Source organism: Nicrophorus vespilloides, unplaced genomic scaffold, assembly GCF_001412225.1.
Source record: "Nicrophorus vespilloides isolate i.1.1-1 unplaced genomic scaffold, Nicve_v1.0, whole genome shotgun sequence".
Lineage (NCBI taxonomy): Eukaryota > Metazoa > Arthropoda > Insecta > Coleoptera > Silphidae > Nicrophorus > Nicrophorus vespilloides.
The window spans coordinates 31,835-49,814 of NW_017099767.1; the positions used below are offsets into that span (position 1 = coordinate 31,835).

At 34.3% G+C, this 17,980-nt stretch overlaps 3 protein-coding genes across 4 annotated transcripts in view; 1 reads left to right on the forward strand and 2 right to left on the reverse strand.

Moving 5' to 3' along the window:
* LOC108565542 (spectrin alpha chain, non-erythrocytic 1) overlaps positions 1-13,643 on the reverse strand; it is a 36,627-nt gene extending 22,984 nt beyond the window's left edge. The window contains exon 1 of one of the 2 annotated variants that reach the window (XM_017925064.1): positions 13,190-13,643. The gene's annotated coding sequence lies outside the window, so the exon portion shown is untranslated. Of the gene's footprint in view, positions 1-367; positions 439-13,189 lie in introns of those variants that run through there. The other variant, XM_017925065.1, reaches the window with a different exon arrangement.
* A 74-nt stretch (positions 13,644-13,717) lies between these two features.
* Positions 13,718-15,343, forward strand: LOC108565545 (microfibrillar-associated protein 1). Its single transcript, XM_017925068.1, has 4 exons — positions 13,718-13,866; positions 13,927-14,250; positions 14,313-14,835; positions 14,899-15,343. Exons 1-4 carry the CDS (start codon positions 13,800-13,802, stop codon positions 15,326-15,328), a joined length of 1,344 nt encoding a protein of 447 aa, XP_017780557.1. The 5' UTR covers positions 13,718-13,799; the 3' UTR covers positions 15,329-15,343.
* A 29-nt stretch (positions 15,344-15,372) lies between these two features.
* LOC108565543 (endoribonuclease Dicer-like) lies at positions 15,373-17,248 on the reverse strand. The gene is made up of 3 exons (XM_017925067.1): positions 16,450-17,248; positions 15,636-16,389; positions 15,373-15,569 (listed from the first exon to the last, which is right to left on the reverse strand). Exons 1-3 carry the CDS (start codon positions 17,180-17,182, stop codon positions 15,416-15,418), a joined length of 1,641 nt encoding a protein of 546 aa, XP_017780556.1. The 5' UTR covers positions 17,183-17,248; the 3' UTR covers positions 15,373-15,415.
* Positions 17,249-17,980: the final 732 nt, after the last annotated feature.

Genomic DNA, 17,980 nt, shown 5'->3' on the forward strand with positions numbered 1-17,980 from the left:
ATCCGAGAATGATCGTGGATAATCACCGCAATTCAGTCCATCGCCAATCCGTGTATAATTATTCCGCACGGTCATTATAAATGATTCGTGCAAATTGATTTTTCCTCCTAGCGCATTTAAGAAGAGAGAAGGAAAAAAAAATGAGTGTGCAATTTCAGCGAAAACTTTCCTTTCCGATACTTTCAAATAGGAATCACCTTGCATCCGGAGAGGTCAAGAAGAACTATTTCCAATCTGCATCTAAATACCGCTCATTAATCAGGTCCGCATTAATCCGAGCACGGTTCAATGGAAATTCGTTACCACTCGACAATCGCGCTTTCTTCGCGCGAAGTTCTCGTTTTCTTTTTTAATTGAATGAACGTACCTTTTACAGAGCTTCGTCAATGCAATGTGAGACGACTGTTGTAGCAGACACAGACACCAACAACGAACACCGACAATCTTTATTTACTGAGTATCTCCATGCACGAAGCGTTGCGTTGTACATTCTTGTAATCTAATCTCGTTCAAATATGTATCGTGCAATAGGGCGACAAATATTGATTTTTTTTTTAACTCCAATCGGTTTTTTTTTCCTCAATTATTTTGGCGTGAGACGTGGAAAGGAATTTTGCTGGAAATGCGAGCGCTCCCAAACGGATTACGCAACGATTAATGAGCCGAACGATTCGAGAGAAAAAGACAATAAGACGGAACACAAAGGGAAACATGCAAATCGTATCTTACGCAACGCGTTCTCGTCTCTCTCACGGATTCATAACTACTTCTTCGACGCAACAACAACAACAAAAATACATACAAACAAACAAGTATTCATTATGGATGTATTACAAGGTGCAACGAGGAATGGAATGGTGTTTCACAAAAATAAAAATTCTTGATCGCAGCAGCAGGCAATTTGCTCTGAATAAAATAAGAATTCATGAATCCCTGAAAAGCGACTTTCCATTCAAAATAAATCGCTTCTAATTTTCGACGTCGTGTCTTTCGTCGCCTTAATGTATTCCGTCCGTCGCCTTGTCTTTTTTTTCCTTCGTCTTTGTTTCCTTATTTTGAATACATACATCGAATTTTGTGAGAGTGAAACTTAATGTATTTCAGAGAGACGGTCTCTTGACTTTCACATGCTGTCTGGTCTGGACTGGCTAAAATAAAACCCAGAGGAAAGCAAAAATGTGCATGTTTCTCCTCTACCTTCTTTTTTTTTTGGCTGTTGTTGTTGTCTTCGACTTAACTCTCTTCCTCTAATCGGTCACGTCCCGTACCGGGTAAATTAGCGATGCCATACGAAACGTTCGCTCAAACAACACCAAGGGTAAGTCTCAGAACTGTAACGAAATTCGTGTCTTCGGGAAGGACCGCTCGAAGCAAAGAACAAACAGCAATTGTTTACCACCACCTCCTTGGAATTTCGACCGGTTACGTAACGCTCTGACGTTCGTGCATGTTGCCCGAATGGCACACGCTAAACAAATTGTTTACTTACAACTATAAACGAATTTGAGAAGAAGGCGCGCGTGATTTGATAACAGTAATTAACGTGTTTCTTACATGGGCAACGATTATTCCTTATCTAAGGGGATTTTCTCAAGGAGAAAGTCTTACAAACATAAGTAAGCTTCGTGTTTAATGTAGAAGTTTTATTTTATCCATAAATAAGTGTGGAACTTATATAACATTTAAACATAGTCTGAAAATATTTACTGTAATTAATATAACTATTGAAATATTAAATCATATTTTGTTTAATGTAGATGTTTTATTGAGATACTTAAGTAAGTGTGGAACTTATATAACATAGACTGAAAGTATTTACTATAGTTTATAAAAAAAATTGCAATCGTAATGTGAAAAATTTAGAAACTGACAAATATTAAGTTAAATTATATTTTTTATATGGTTTTTCAACCTTTAATTAAGCAGTTATGCAATGAAACTTAAGTCATAATGAAAATAAATTGAAAAACGAGAAATTGTTAATTAAATTTTTATTCCATTCAAAAAAATATTAAATTAATAGGAATTCACTATATGCCAAACATTAATTAAAGTTTTGTATCAGATTAAACTAATATTTACCAAATATTTCTATATTTTGATATTTATTAAAAAAAAATGAAGAAAATAAATGAATATTAACTGAAAGGTAAATGGAATTACGTAAGTTTAAACTTTAAACTAATATAATTCCATGTAGGTGTGTTTATGAATTTAAATATTCTTCGAAACGCTGTTAACAAATGATAATAAATAAAAATGTAAATAAAAGCAAAACATATTTGTTGTGTTGCGCAATTAATTCTCGAATTTCCGGCTTATGTCTCATTGTGCGAGAAGAACTATGAAATAAGCCCGCATCACTTGAACGCACAATAGGATGAGAGTGCAGATGTCTCTTAAGTACGGACGGTAAAACATATTTTCATTAAAGAGGACATCCTCTTCTGCGAAACTACCATGAGTGCTTTAAAGTAACTTGCATTGATCATATAGTTGTAATAATCACAGACAGATTCATTAAGAATTTATACTTTTACATTATTGTTTTTCATTTATTTTGATAATTAATATACAATTATGTGAAACATTGTTATTTTTTAATTAAAAAATATACTAATATGAACGAAAAGTTCATCGAAGTAATCCTGATATTCCAATTGATAATTTAGTTTTATTTCTAAGTTATATCTTATATATTTAAGTTTACTATGAAGAAAAGATGGAATTATCTACTAGGAAATACAAATTAATAAAAATAAATCATTAAAGAAGTCTTTGTAAGTTTACTATAACAATGAAGATTTCATCAGAGTAATAACATTAAAGAAAACTAAATATAATATATTTGTAAGATTTAGTATTCGATCTGAAGTGAGTTTACGGTGAAGAAAAGATGGAATCATCCACTATGAATTATCGTAACCTGCAGCAGTGTAATTGAATAACGGCCTTCCCCGATTTACCGCAGAGGAGAAGTTATTCAGCAACGTGACGTGACTCCCAGATATCGGTTTCATAAATTCTTGGGTGGGAAACAAAAATAACTTCTTCGGATCGAGTTAAAACCGACAACAAGTACAAAAAAACAACAGCAAATAATAACGAAATGAAAATTTAAAAAAAAAATGCAAAATACTTTTTCAAACTTGATATCAAGTTGTGTCTCTTACAAATAAAACAAAGAATTCGGTCAATTATTCGTGAACTGATAATGCAATTCGAATATGCAATTAATTACGCAACACACGGTTAAACTCATGGTGAGAATTGTTTCTTTTTAAATTAACATAACTTTGTAATACTCGTAACTCCTTTATATATAAATTATTTCGCTTTCTCACATAAACCATATTTTATTACATGTATTTTAAACAATATACAGTTTATATAAGATTTAAATTTGAAAAAAAAAGTTGTATAACACGTATATAATTAACATATTTTACGACTGCACTAGTAATTAGACTTGTATAAACATTTAATTTTAATGTATTAAAAAAAACATACAGTCATGATTTACGAAATATGAGCTTTTTTCCAATTAAAAATCAATAAAAATGGGTTTTAAACGTAATGTAAATGAAATATGGGCATGTTAAAAACACTTTTTTTTCAATTCTTTTACATTTTAACGGATTTTACAACAAAAATATTTTTGTTATTAAATAAAGTCATAAAAGTACAGTTTCTTCGCCTGTTTTTTTGTATTCTGAATACGTGAACTTGCGAAGAGCATCAAACCATAACGAATACTCCAAATCTTTTAATGACTCGGAAGAAAATCTAATGCACTAATTATAAAATTTATTACACCTTTTTCATATAAATATCCGCAGTTTGAAGATAATTTTGTTCTGAATAATTTATTTGATAGAACAAAAAAAACTTGGAAATAAATAGAAATTAGTAATAACCGATGATTAAATTAATATATGTAGATTATATGACTAATCACTATAAATATTACTTAATTATATTGTTGTAAAGTATTAATCGCATAATTTAATTATTACTAATTAATTTATTGATAAATTTCCTGTTTGTAAATAACAAAATAATTCAATCAACGTTCATCAATAATTAAAGTAAAGATAATAAATTCATTCATTATTAAAGTAAATAAGTCGGAAAGTTTCTCAATGAACGGTTAAAAGAAGATTACTGGAAGCAAATTGAAAATTACAGTTTATCTGATGAAATTATTAATTACCATTTTGGATCTCGAACGAGCTCGTAAAATGGGAGAAGAAGAAAAAAACGAAGTTGTACACGATGTTTACAAATCAAAACGAATAAACGAGATTTAGAACCAATAAAAACCGGAGACGCGGCGAGTCTTTGAATATCGTGAAAATCTTACATAACAATTCCTTTAATTCAACCTCGATTAAAAAAAAAACCATACAGAAATGTAATAAATATATCAATGAATTAGTAAACTTCAAATTAAGATTTAGATTTGAAATCGATACAATTCTTTTCCCATATATATATATTTTTTATATGATATTTTTTTTATAATTTGAACTTCAAAAAATGCAGATTGAAATGTTAATTTCGCGAAAGCCTGACGGATTTCAAGAGAAATATCCGATTGCTTCTAATAGAGTGTAACCTTTTCGTTTCACCTTCAAAATATTAATTACAATAAAAAAATTGTTGCAGCACGAAATTATAAGTGTTTTGGTATACCATTCGCCACAATTGTTTTGTTGTTCTTTCTTCAAATATAATTATAGATATTGGCATAACAGAATCTGCTACAGTTTAATTAATTTTATTTAATCAGTCACGATTTACTGCAATTTACTCTTAACTAATCGTTTCCATTCTTTTGATGTCAGCAAAAAAAATAGCTTATCCATTTATAAAAAAACAAAGGTCTTTTCACGAATCTAATACGTTTGAAATAAATTACTTGATGAATTGTCGCTTTTGATAATTTAATAATATGCTTTAATTGTATATCAATAAGTAATGTGTATAGTTTCGTAATTTTAAAGTTTTGCTATTGGAATGTAATCTTATACTAACAATATAATAAATCCATTTTAACATAATCGTAACATGTCTATAAATCTACATAAACATCTTATTATTGGCATAAATCACGCTGTGCTCAATCATGATTTAACACTGCATTTATTTACAATAATTGTATAGATTTGAATCATTTAATTCTATAGATTTATGTTAAAATTGTTAGTTGAACGATTTTAAATGAACGAATTGAAGTTAGTTTCTCAGATGTATCGGGTATCGCGTTTTTTTTTCTTATTTGCAATCTGGATGTAGATGGAGTCATCAGCATGATCATCTCGAAGACTAGAAGAGAAAAAGGAAGTGTCCTTTCCCACACGGAGAGACCCAGATGCTTGCTGCGCGGAATCAATTAATCGGCATAAATATATATATAAATGTATGTTTCGAGTTTACTGTTATCCATTAAAAATAAAGTAAAACGCAAGAAATTTCAATAATATATAAATAAAATGTGGAATGCAAATATGGAAATGATATTTGTCATCAACTGTGTCAGGGGCCGCTAGTCCAAGGCAGAGCAGAGTATCGGAGCAACAAACAAACAACAACAACAATCAAGAGTGCAGCAGGCAAGGTCCTAGCCTAGATCGGTGGCCGCATATATGCGTGTAGATTTCGTGCATCTAAAACAAAATTGAAATCTTGCTCCATAAACGAACGTCCTTTCCTTCGTCCATCCATCCATCGCGCCGCCTCCTCTTCACATTTAGACCGCCGTTTGCTTCTTTTCTTTTCACGTATCCTTCGGGTGTAACGTAATGCCCGTTATAGGTTCGTGCCGGCACGGATGGAATGAGAAGGTCTCGTTGACCTGAAGAACGCCGTCGAAAGACCTACTAGCAGCGGCGACGGCCTCACCTCTTCCTCTCTCTCTAGCTGCTAAGAGCGATGCATGACCCTCTTTACCTCCGGGGGCCGTTACTACAGACTCACCACATTGATTCACGCTCATACAAACACATGCATACTCGCACGCCAAGAGCTCAAGAAGGAAGAAGACGACAACGGAGAAGTACGAGAAGAACACGAATTAATTAATAAACGCAGAATTGGGTTTTGCACAGGTGGTGTTTCCATTCAGTCCAGAATTAGAATAAATACGGGAGAAGCCACAAAACAAGGGGGGAAACTGATACGAAACGGTATACGATTACGAAGCCGCATGAGAGACATGTAATGCAGAAGCCACTCGTCACTTCCACGAAAACTTATAATTTACAAATCCGTTCAACGTTCTCCAAGTAATTAATAGGACACGACTAAATGGATTGATTATGCATTCCTGAAAACTGCAGACTGTAAATAAATCAAACGTAGTCATAACAAGGCTTAATTGTAAACAGTTAACTTATAAATGAATGAGCGCAGTCATCGCGCGAAAACGTGCTTTTAGCATTCTGATGATGATAATATTTAGAAGATCCTGTCTTCAGCTTTAACTAACTTCAACCATAATTAGAAATTATTATAGTAAACAAGTTTAATTACTTTTGTTCAATCTACGTTATAAAATTATTACATTTACAGATTAGCAACTTTCTATAATTGTCATATTCTCAAATGGTTAAACTTATTTATTTACAACTTCTGGAAAGCTTGCAGTATTGATAGACAATTTTTCATCATTGTACATTTTCAAATTGTTGAATTTTATTAAAATTTATACATTACACTTTGCATTAATACAATTAATATTCAAGAAATAAGTGTGCAAAATTATTGATTATATAAAAACTTCTTGATTATCTTCATTCATATTAATACAATAGCTAACGTATTATTTTATACAGTTAGTTAAAACTTCTTTAAAAAAAGTTATCTATATTCATTTACTGCAATTTTATAAGCACAATATTAACATACAAAAAAATCATTAATATCGTACCATAAAATAAGTTATCTAAAAATTATTTTACTAAGCTGATGACTTAATAGCAGTCGCACCCAAATTTACATTCGAAATACTACTAACTGATAAAACAAGTTAGATTAGCAATAAAACCACTTATGACAAAACTATTTTACGCAATAATATAAAATTCAACACAATGTTTAATAATATAATATTCCTTATTGTTTTCGATATAATTGTTTATATAATTACGTTAATTTTCATGAAGATAAGAATTCTTCTTTGGAGAGAATTTTTAAATAAAAATTTCCACAATCTTATAAATCAACATGCCATATCATAATCTATTATAATCCTTTTTGTAAGGTAAATAAATAATAGAATAGACGTCGTCTAAGTAAGTGAGTGAGTAATTAAGTGTAAATAAATAATGAATTTCCAACTAAAATAAAATGAAAAACATCTAACAAATTGTAACATCTACTGTTTGGTATTAGTAGAAAATTATAATTAAAAAAAATAATCTTGTGGCATTGAAAAACACTAAACAATTGATACGTATTTATTCAATTGTTTGCTGCATTTTAATTGCAGATTTCAAATTTAACATTTTCATCATATGATCTAATAATCTCAATAGTTTATAAGATTGTAAATTTAAAGCTTATAAAAATGATTTATACGAATAATTGAAATATTTTTATTATAATATAAATATTTGGGTTTTAAAAGACTTACCTCTAAAAACACCTGCAACAAAATGTCAACGCAAAGTGCATATATGCAATTTTTGCTTTATATACTAATTTAGTAACTTTATTTTTAGACCATTACTCATAAAAACAAATAGAATAATGTTATCAGAAAAACGTAATTGTTTTGTCATCATATTAATCTTAGATGTAGTTAGTTTTAGAATTGTTCATTATTAAGTAAGTTCCAAAGCGTGTTTTGTATTTATTCCATTTAGAAAGACGAATGTTAAAAATTGAAACGAGTTCAAAAATCTACCTAATATAAATCTCTACAGTTACACTCATAAAATTATGAGAAAGCAAAGTAATTTTTGGATGAACATAAAAAAAAAGCTGGAGCGAATAAAAATGTGAAATAAATTACGCAAACAGGTGAATGTGGCCTCGGTCCGTGCCACCATTGTATGTTCAAACAAAACAAGTAGGAATAATAATAAAACTCGGAACAAACGAAAAATCCGTTACGGTAACGAGCAATCACTAAAAAAAATATGAAAAAAGTAGAAAACAGGATGGACAAAACGCTGGACAGGAACACGAAACACAATCGAATCATCGACAAAGCTGATATTGTTGATGATGATGGGTAGTAGCAAAAATGTAATTACGCAACAGATCTGCATGGACCCGGATCCGCGAGTCCGCGAAGCGAGTCCGCACAATTCAAATTCATTGATTCACGAATGCACCGAACGGGACTCGCATTTCCTGAGCGGAGAGCAGCCTCGGAAACGAAAAGAATCCAGCAGAAGAAACAAGAAAGAGAAAGAAATGAAAGGAAAGAACAAAAAAAAACACAGGACAACGCCTATATAAATACATACTTACATATAAATTTATATATGTAAGTATTTTATGTAATCCTTACGGCACTCGCGTTTATTTCTTCTTTTTTTTTTAATCAACGATCTGCAATCTCCAATTTAGCTTCGAACCTAACTGCATTTGCGGTAATGGAGTTGCCCGTCCTGCCAATGAAATAACTTGATAACAGAATCTGGTTTATATATATATATTAAGTCCGGTGTTCGCGGAGGTGATCAAATTAATTCAATCCCATCCTACCCTTAATTAATAATAATCTTTAACTGTTTCAGCAAATTTCTTTAATCAAAACATATTTACTCATTTAACAAAAGTTATATGAAACAGGTATAAGAAGTCGCATTAATTGTTATCTTATTGATTGTTTCAATTCTTACAAAATTTAATATTTAATTAACTAGTCACAGTGTAAACTCTAAGTTTAATCACTTTCTTTCCTTTATAGCCATGACCTAACAATCACTATTTTTGGTGTACTAATCAGTGTATCTACATATTTAGTAACAATTGTAGTCAACTGAAGGATGAAAAACAGGATGTTGTAGGCAAAAAAGAGTTGATAACGTAAAATAATCATATTATGAAAATTTGTAAAAGTATTTCGTGAGAAACGATCATGAAAAGTCAACTTGATGAAATCATTTAAATGTCAAAGACGTCTGTAACTTTATTACTAAATAAAACTTAATATTTAGAAGTGAATGGTAAATATTATTTAGAACTAAAGTAATTAATAATATAAATATTTGTTAACTTATAATAGTTAAATTTTGATAATTTTCTATTTTATTCATACAATAGCTTCAATTCAACTTCAGAACTTACGTAAAGCTTAAGTAAACTCAATATATTTTGCAGATTCTAAAGATGTATTTCTTTACTTTGAAGAAGAATTAGTCCATTAAAGATATATTTTAAACAGTATAAATATTATGATTTAAATATAGAAGTTCTGACTTTTAAAGAGATTTCAAAATGTAGTTTGTAAACACTAAATACAAGAAGTCAAATAAAATATGAATGAGTTGTAGTAAAGATTAAGATTTTACCAAATACAAAACAAAAGTAAGAAAAATTTACGTTTTATAATCAGTGCATATTTACATTTGTAAATAATAAATATGGAGAGTTTTAAAGAGATTTCAAGCAAAATATTTGCAGTGATTGTATAGAAAACAAAGCAATGTTTGAGGAAGAATTGAACATGCTGTACACTTTCCATTGTGAGAAGAAACTGTCCGTCAATTCTTGAGAGTAAAATGAAGTATTGTGTAATTGCATTCAGATTGAAAAGTGCGCAGAATGGGCGGAGGAGATACAGAACGTTTCTGAAAATATCAAGAGCAGATTGCAAACAATAGTTTGTTTCCATTTACAATTACGTTTCGTGGTATTTACGAGGATATTAATAAAGGTCCACCAGTTGCTTCACACAGCTAGTATGCAAATTGGATGCTGTTCTCTCGCACTTATATAATGATATAAATCATGTTGCAATCCGATTCGCACGCATCTCCTGATGCCGATCAAGTTTTACCAGTGTTAACAGCTAATTGAATCGGGATTCTTCATTACATGATCCGATTTCAAAAGAAGAATTTCATACCAGGAAATAAGGATAAAAAAACATATATGAACGAAGAAGAAGAAAAAAAAAGAATAAAATAAACGAGTCGAAGAGCTCGTGTGTGTGAGTGTATGAAGAAATGGCAATTCCAAGTAAGTGAGTGTGCAATTTACGTAAATCATATGCAATTTGCGCGTTTACGAAACGAGGAAAAGAAATCGCGCGGTGAGAAACCTCACCTCCGCGTATGCAGCGGACTACGACCATCGGGGGCCAGAAAGAAGTAGTCGTCCCAGCAGCCCCAGTTACGACACATCAACACACGTAATCACACGTCGAACCGTCGCAATTACCAGCGCCGATTTTCGCGCGGAACAATTGAATCGTCGGCCCCACTCGATGATGCGTGTATTCATTAACATTACGAGATACTTTCGCTAACAACAACATCAATAAAAATGAAACACTAATAATAAAAATAATGAACTTCTAGCAACTAAAAATGAATATATTATGGACAGACACGGTTAGAAAACGAAAAGGTCATTTCGGGGATTCGACTTTCACTACTTCTTGAGATAGAGAAGCAATATCATCCCAAAAAGAAATAACCAAATATGGTATTGGCAGTAATTCCGATGATTCAAACCAAAGGAAACTTTAATTTAAACACAAACAAAACAAGAAGTTGCGTGTTAGTTGAATAATTGGCAATGGCATTGAGATTATTTATGTTTAAAAAAAAACCGGTTGCGCAATGGACGCGAATGTAAATCAATGTTTATCACTGGTAAAATAAAACGAAACTCCTATTCGCAGTGCTACTATCGTTGTTATTGTAGTTCTGGTTCGCACTTTAAGATTCGTATCGAAAGTTTTGTTGTTTTCTTTTTTAGAAAGTCAAATATGATATGGCATTTTTTTTTCTTGTTTTAAATATCAAATTAACAGAAACAAAAGAAGAATTTTAAATAACTCGATTGCCATTGGTTGAAGAAACGAAATATCAAATTTTTAACGAGCGGATAAGATCATTTGCATAAGTCGAATTTAACAATATCCTTGGACGTTCAATTATGGATGGGAAACGAACATCGAGTCGATCATATGGACAATCTTATAGAAAAGACCAAGAAATATATCATTGCTTGGTAAAACACGAACTGAAGATATAAGAGGATGTTTAAATGGAAACAATAGATAAATATATCGAAAGTGTTAACTATAAATCTATTTGACAACATCTCAACAACTGAAACATTATTAAGAATTCTGTCTACCTTTAAGATCTGTCAATCTTCGTATTTAGATAATCTTAATAATATACTGATCACATAACTGTAATAATAACCGGATGTAAATAATTTTTCATTCATAACTTACATTATATCTAAAATAAATGTATGATTCAATATTATCAATGTAAATAAACGTTTGAATTAGTTTCAAATGGATTAACAAAGTGTTCATCTTGTTGCTCCTTTATTTTGTCTAGTACATGCAAACGCTAAATATAAAGACTGACAGGAATGGTGTAGTCAACCGAAGTAAGCATAACAGGATGCAGGATGTTGCAGTCAATGAGAACAGTTGTTGATGACCAAATAAGAGATGGTACTGAATGTGTTCGTCCCCTTGTAACATTGGGAACGTTTATGTTTATGCAAATCAAACGCAGATTAATTACAATAAGAAAACCATTTCCACTGCGTATTGAAATAATAAAACGAATCATATTAATGAAACAAATTTAAGACGCAAACCGAATCTTGTTTCAGAATAAATCTTTGGAAAAGTAATACATTCTCAACGACCAAATAAATTTCGAATTGATCTTAATAAACTAAGTTCTTATATAGACAATGAATATTTTCATGATTGTTAGTAGTAATAATATGAATATCGTGGATTCTTGTTGTTGGAATGATTCATGTTTATATCTCTTCATCGAATTCGCCCATTCCTTAAATGTGGAAACAGTTCATTTGCCTTTGATTTACTTAAATCTCGTATTTGGTCATCAACGACTGTTCTCATTGACTATATAATATGCTTCATCCTGTAAGAGTGGTATATTTTAGAAGTAAATGATGTATGACAGTGTATCGTCAAAGGCGACAGGCGTGGACCGTTCTTGCTCATATCGAGGCTGGCACAGACAATGGGTCTTGTGTATTTGGTGCGCGATTGTGCATAGACCCTCGACGTTCCTTTTTTTTTCTTCTTTCCTTCGCAGTTCCAGCAACAACAAACAACGGCAAAAAGTAATAATAATATCGTGGGCGCGGCGAATTCTTGTTTCTTATTAGTCTTGGCGACGGCGGCTTCCAGGTATGTGTGCATGCATGTACACACGCTCAGTACGGATAGGTGTTGGGTTTCTTTCCTTTTGGATGCCAGCGAAACTGCGAAGGCTGTTGTTCTTGGAGGCTTGTCATTGTAGCAATAACAATAACGACAACAAACCAAAAAAACTAATGCGCTGTTATGCAAAGGTGTTTCTTTCATTCTTTCAAAGTTGCACACTCCATCTCTCACTTCTTCGCATCTGCATCTCTTCTGCTGAAGAGGATCAGCAAATAATGAAATTAGAGCCATGTAGCAATTCTTCGATATACACACGTGTGTATATGTATCTGCTACGTGAAGTCACGTGCTTTGCTGACAGGTCAACGACATTGCAGAATGTCCCGGTTTTTCTGTTGTCTTCGATTTCGCTAATTTTCAATTGTGCATTCAATGGTATATTATTATTGTGATTCCCATTGTGGGAAGAGAACGGCCGGACTACCTCCGCACGCTCCAAAAACAAGCGGAGGGGAAACATCCACTCATCCATCAAACACACTTTCTTCCGTCCAACCGAACCAAAACAAACGCACATCGGGTCTGCCCCAACATCCATCCTAAAAACTAATTAACCAAAGAGAGAAAAAAAAAAGAAACCCCGAATACCTGGAAAGGGAGAAAGTGGATTAGGACGAGTGCGAGAGGCATGTAAACAGAACACTAGAATGGGTGCAACTAATAAGAGTTTAATTTAGTTAATCTACAGAACTTTGGAGATTTCGTTTATGTTATTTTACAATGAACTAAAAGAAGAAGAGGAAAAAAGGTAACAGTAGATGATGATGAACTTCTCACCTTTCACCGAATTTTGTGCAGTTTCCAGATAATCCAAAACGACACAATTTTGCTGTGCTGGGCTCTGCCCTCGCACTTTTCCTCACTTTTGCGGTCCACCGAGTTTCACATATACCAAAAAGAAAATAAGTGAGATTCGCTTTCCGCAAAGTCAGCCCTCTCGTCCACTCCAAAAAACTAAACAAAATTTGAAACTGAGAACGCGTCGCCGACTGGACAAGGGGAAAAGCAAACAGAACGCTGCTCTCCAACAGGTGGTCTCTCGCTAACTGGCCACCGCACGAGCTGAAGTCGCCAGCAGACTTGGATGTCTTGAGCGAAGACCGTAACCTCCCCCACTGCAAATACCAAAATCTATTACTCTAAACACCCTTTCGTTCACCTTTTAAAACAACCACTGCATACCTGAGTACACACACAACGGCATACAATTTTTCTTTTCGTAATTATTTTCAAAAGATCTATCAACCCAGCCACAGAAGCAATTGGCAGCTCTGAATATCACTAAACCAAGAACAACTGTCACTAATCGAAATCTAACCTAGTTTGTGATACCACAAACAAATAGTGTAGTGTTATTATTTGGATCCAGTGGATAATGTTCTGAAAGATGAACGCACCTACTGTTGTTGGAATACAAAGTACGGCTGGGGCCGTTCCAGTTCGAAATGAGAAGGGTGAGTTCTCTAATTGACTAACATTATGAAACAATTTGTTGACAAAAAAAAATCTTTCAGGTGAAATTACCATGCAAAAAGTTAAGGTCCACAGATATGTATCTGGTAAGAGGCCTGACTATGCACAAGACAGAAAATCAGACACAGAGAGTGATGATGAGGACTTTCTGGAGAAAAGGAGTTTGGCTGCACAGAAAGCTCAAAGCCCGGAGCCACATCACAGTGATGAAGAGGAATTGAATGATCCCAGATTGAGGAGACTGAGGATTAGGGATGCTGATACTGAGGTGAGACCAGAGAGGCGCAGGCACATTGTTGAGCCAGAAGTTTTAGAGCCCAGTGGTGATGAGTATGATGAGGAGGAGGATAACTTACAGCTGCCAGGTAATTATTACCTTGTACATTTTTTCCATTAAATATTTTGTATTATTTTATATTTTTTTTAGAGCCTAAGCATATGCTAGAGGCTCCTGATGATGATGAATCTGAAGCGGAATTGAGCGATAGCGAGATAGAGAAGAAGCGTGAGATGCTTCGAAAGAGAATGCTGGTAAAGCAGGAAGAGCATGAGGTGATGGCTAAAGAGGAGGAAAAATCCGATGATTCCGATTCAGGAGACAGTTCGGAATACGAGGAGTACACTGATTCCGAGGAGGAGACTGGACCTAGGTTGAAACCTGTGTTCGTGAGAAAACGGGACAGGATCACTGTCATTGAAAAGGAGAAAGAAGCTCAGGCTGAAAAACAGATGGAGATTGAAGTGCAAAAGAGTGTGGAGGAGAGACGAAAGCAGACGTTGAGAATGGTAGAAGATAGCATTAAGAAGGAACAACAAGTTAAGGATAAGGATACAAACGAACCTAATATTAACGATGTATGCACGGATGACGAAAATGACGAGGTTGAATACGAGGCATGGAAACTTAGGGAGCTGAAACGCGTTAAAAGGGACCGCGAAGAAAGAGAAGGGTAAGTTTTGTAACAATTGAGTCAGGTTGATTTAAATGTATTAATCTGTCGTTTCTCTTGCAGTGTGGAAAAGGAAAGGATAGAGATCGAACGGTTGCGAAACTTGACAGAAGAGGAGCGTAGGGCGGAGCTACGAATGAACCCGAGGACGGTCACCAATAAGGCAACGAAGGGAAAGTATAAGTTCTTGCAGAAATACTATCATCGTGGTGCTTTCTATCTGGACAGCGAAGACGATGTATATAAGAGGGATTTCTCACAAGCAACTTTAGAGGATCACTTCGACAAGACCGTATTCCCGAAAGTCATGCAAGTGAAAAACTTCGGTCGCTCCGGGCGCACCAAGTATACACATCTGGTCGACCAAGATACAACGCAGTTCGATTCGCCCTGGTCCAGCGAGACCGCTCAAAACTTGAAATTCCACGCGTCTCAGGCCGGAGGCGTTCGGCAGGTGTTCGAGAAACCGTCGAAAAAGAGAAAAACTCAGTAAATAAAATATGTATATATATCTATATATGTATGTTTGTAACAAAAAATGATTTCTATAATATAAATAAGTATATGATTATTATACTTTTTATTTTGGAGTCAATAGCCTTAGTGCGATCTTGGCAGCAGCTTTCTTGGCGCCCTTCTTGTTTTGTCCGAAGCCGTGCACCCTCGTCAGACTTCCTCTCAGCATGAAATCCAATTTCACCATCACCATTTCGCCCCCCACACTAACAGCAGAGCTAAAAAAATATTAAAGGGAACATTAATTTTACGAAAACTTATTTATCATCGAGTATCATTCTTACTGGAATGTCGGATAAAGCGGTGCTAGAGTTTCCATCAAGATCCTAATTGGACTTTTCGGAATATTCGCACAGAATTGCGATATTTCCTTCCACATTATTTTGTAAACCACCTTCCACACAGCGTTTAAATCCATACCGCTGTCCAGGTAAACCGCTCCCACCATGGATTCGAAGATATCGCCCAAAACTTTCGGAACATCAACGTGTTGGACAAGTTTTAAGTCTGTCTCATTCAATAAAATCAATACATCGTCATTGACAACATTTCCTTTCGCCTCCTGGTACTTGACGAATTTTTGTATATGATTGTTAAGCACAGAGCTGTAATATTTTAGATGTTTGTGAAGGTTCAGTCTTACTGCGAACGCTGCAAACGTTTCATTGTTTACCAAGGCCGATCTCAAATCGGTAAGCTTGCCCGGATCTAAATTTTCACAGTTCTCGTAGATGTATGTGGTGATCAGAAAATCCAAGACAGCATCTCCGATGAACTCTAAACGTTCGTAAGATAAAGTAATGCGATTCGCTGAGTACGAACCATGCGTTAAGGCTTGCAACAGGAAAGCTCGATTGTTGAACTTATACCCTATTATATCCTCCACAGATTTCTGAGTATACCTTGTTAGAAGAATATCCAAATTTGCTTCAGTCGCGTTCGGATTCACGATTGGATTTAATGGGGGTTGCTTGAAAAGTTTCGCAATCTCTTCAGTTTTTGGTATTAGTCCCAACCATTCGATGAAGTTCAGAGCACCTACGAGAAAAAAATGAATTTAATTGATGTATTAAACAATGTTTTACTATAAAAACGTGCCATCGAATCCGCAGCTACTGAAGTAAACTCCGATTAGAGCTTCAGTAACGTCAGCTACGGTTTTATCTCTTATAGATTGTTTAGCCAGAAAATTGCAGAACGAACTGAAACTGCTCTTATCCAAATCATCGTCGACGTTGCATTTGTGTGGTTCCAGCATTTTAAATGTTTCATCACTCAATTGGCCCGAAAGTTGTTCGTCACGATTAGGACAAAAATTGAATAAAGCTGTTATCGGCAGTTGCTTGTCCAAGACTAGTTTGGTGATTTCGGATGGAACGCAGTAACCGGGTGGTAGCCATTCGGCCGTCGGCGAGAAATCAGACACCTTCACCAGAGATCCCAAGCCTTTGTCACGGCTAAGGTAGAACAAATTCCTGTTGCTTATCAAACGACCCTTCAGTACAGTAGATTCGCCTTCATTTAGAGAAGGGAATTTAAAAAATATATACATGGAAGCAATTAACTTAAGGTACGAATCACCCAATGTCTCCAATCTCTCTAAATTTACGATGTCTCTGCATTTGGCCGTAGCGAGTGCTTGATATATCTGAGCTAGCTCCGCTTCTTGTTTTTCTCGTACTTCTAGCAGTCTTATGGGTCTATGCTCAAAAGTTTGATTAAAATTAATAGCCAAATTTCTAGTTGGCTGTAGTTGAACGTCTTCGAACATGGATGATTCGTTGCATACCAGTGGTTCATTCACAAATGCACTATAATAACAAATATCCATCAATGTAACGTTTGTACAATCCTTATATATATTTATTGGTTCTTGTTCTGGTTTCCAAGGATAAGAGGCGTTTTGAGGTGATCAATACGTATAAATCCATTAAAGATTTTTCGGTTGTACCGAAATCAGGTGATCGGTTAGTATTAGATATGCAGAACCTTGATCAGTATAAGGGAAATATCGTAATTCCTTGGTATCGCATGGAAGATAAGCAGTATGTCGTGCTTGAAGTTTGCGAATATCTGAGTGCAGATAGTAAATTTCCCAATGAGGATTTCCTTACCTACAAAGATTATTTCGAGGAGAAATATTACGATACAAATATTATGTATCCCAATCAACCACTGCTAAAGGTGAAAGCAATATCGTCACGTCTGAATTGTTTAATGCCGCGCGGAAATAGCAAGAAACGTACCAGAGAAGCCGAATTCGAGGATACGGAAATGCATTTGATTCCTGAGCTCTGCACCAAGCAAGATGTGCCCGGTTGCCTTTGGCTGCAGTCAAAGTTACTACCAAGTATCCTGCACAGAATATCGCAACTACTTCGAGCGGAGCACCTACGTCAACGTATCTCGTTCGAAGCAAATCTTGGAGAGGTGGATGTGTTACCAGGAAATAGAAATTGGGAACCGTTGAAAGTGGACATGAATATTATACATTATGAAACTGACGTCGTTGAAGAAGCTATGCAAAAGAGAAGGAAATCTAACGAGGATTCGGAGATTTTAGTAACGATCGGTGCGTCTGATCTTAGTGAATTGACTGCGAATAAAGAATACGTTGAACGTATTGAGA

Coding starts and splice junctions, on each gene's coding strand:
- LOC108565543 (XM_017925067.1), bottom strand. CDS start 17,182: ATGGATATTTGTTATTATAGTGCATTTGTGAATGAACCACTGGTATGC. Junction 16,390..16,449: donor CAGTAGCTGCGGATTCGATG/GCACGTTTTTAT, acceptor TTTTTCTCGTAG/GTGCTCTGAACTTCATCGAA. Junction 15,570..15,635: donor CCGCTTTATCCGACATTCCA/GTAAGAATGATA, acceptor ATATTTTTTTAG/CTCTGCTGTTAGTGTGGGGG.
- LOC108565545 (XM_017925068.1), top strand. CDS start 13,800: ATGAACGCACCTACTGTTGTTGGAATACAAAGTACGGCTGGGGCCGTT. Junction 13,867..13,926: donor TCCAGTTCGAAATGAGAAGG/GTGAGTTCTCTA, acceptor AAAATCTTTCAG/GTGAAATTACCATGCAAAAA. Junction 14,251..14,312: donor GGATAACTTACAGCTGCCAG/GTAATTATTACC, acceptor TATTTTTTTTAG/AGCCTAAGCATATGCTAGAG.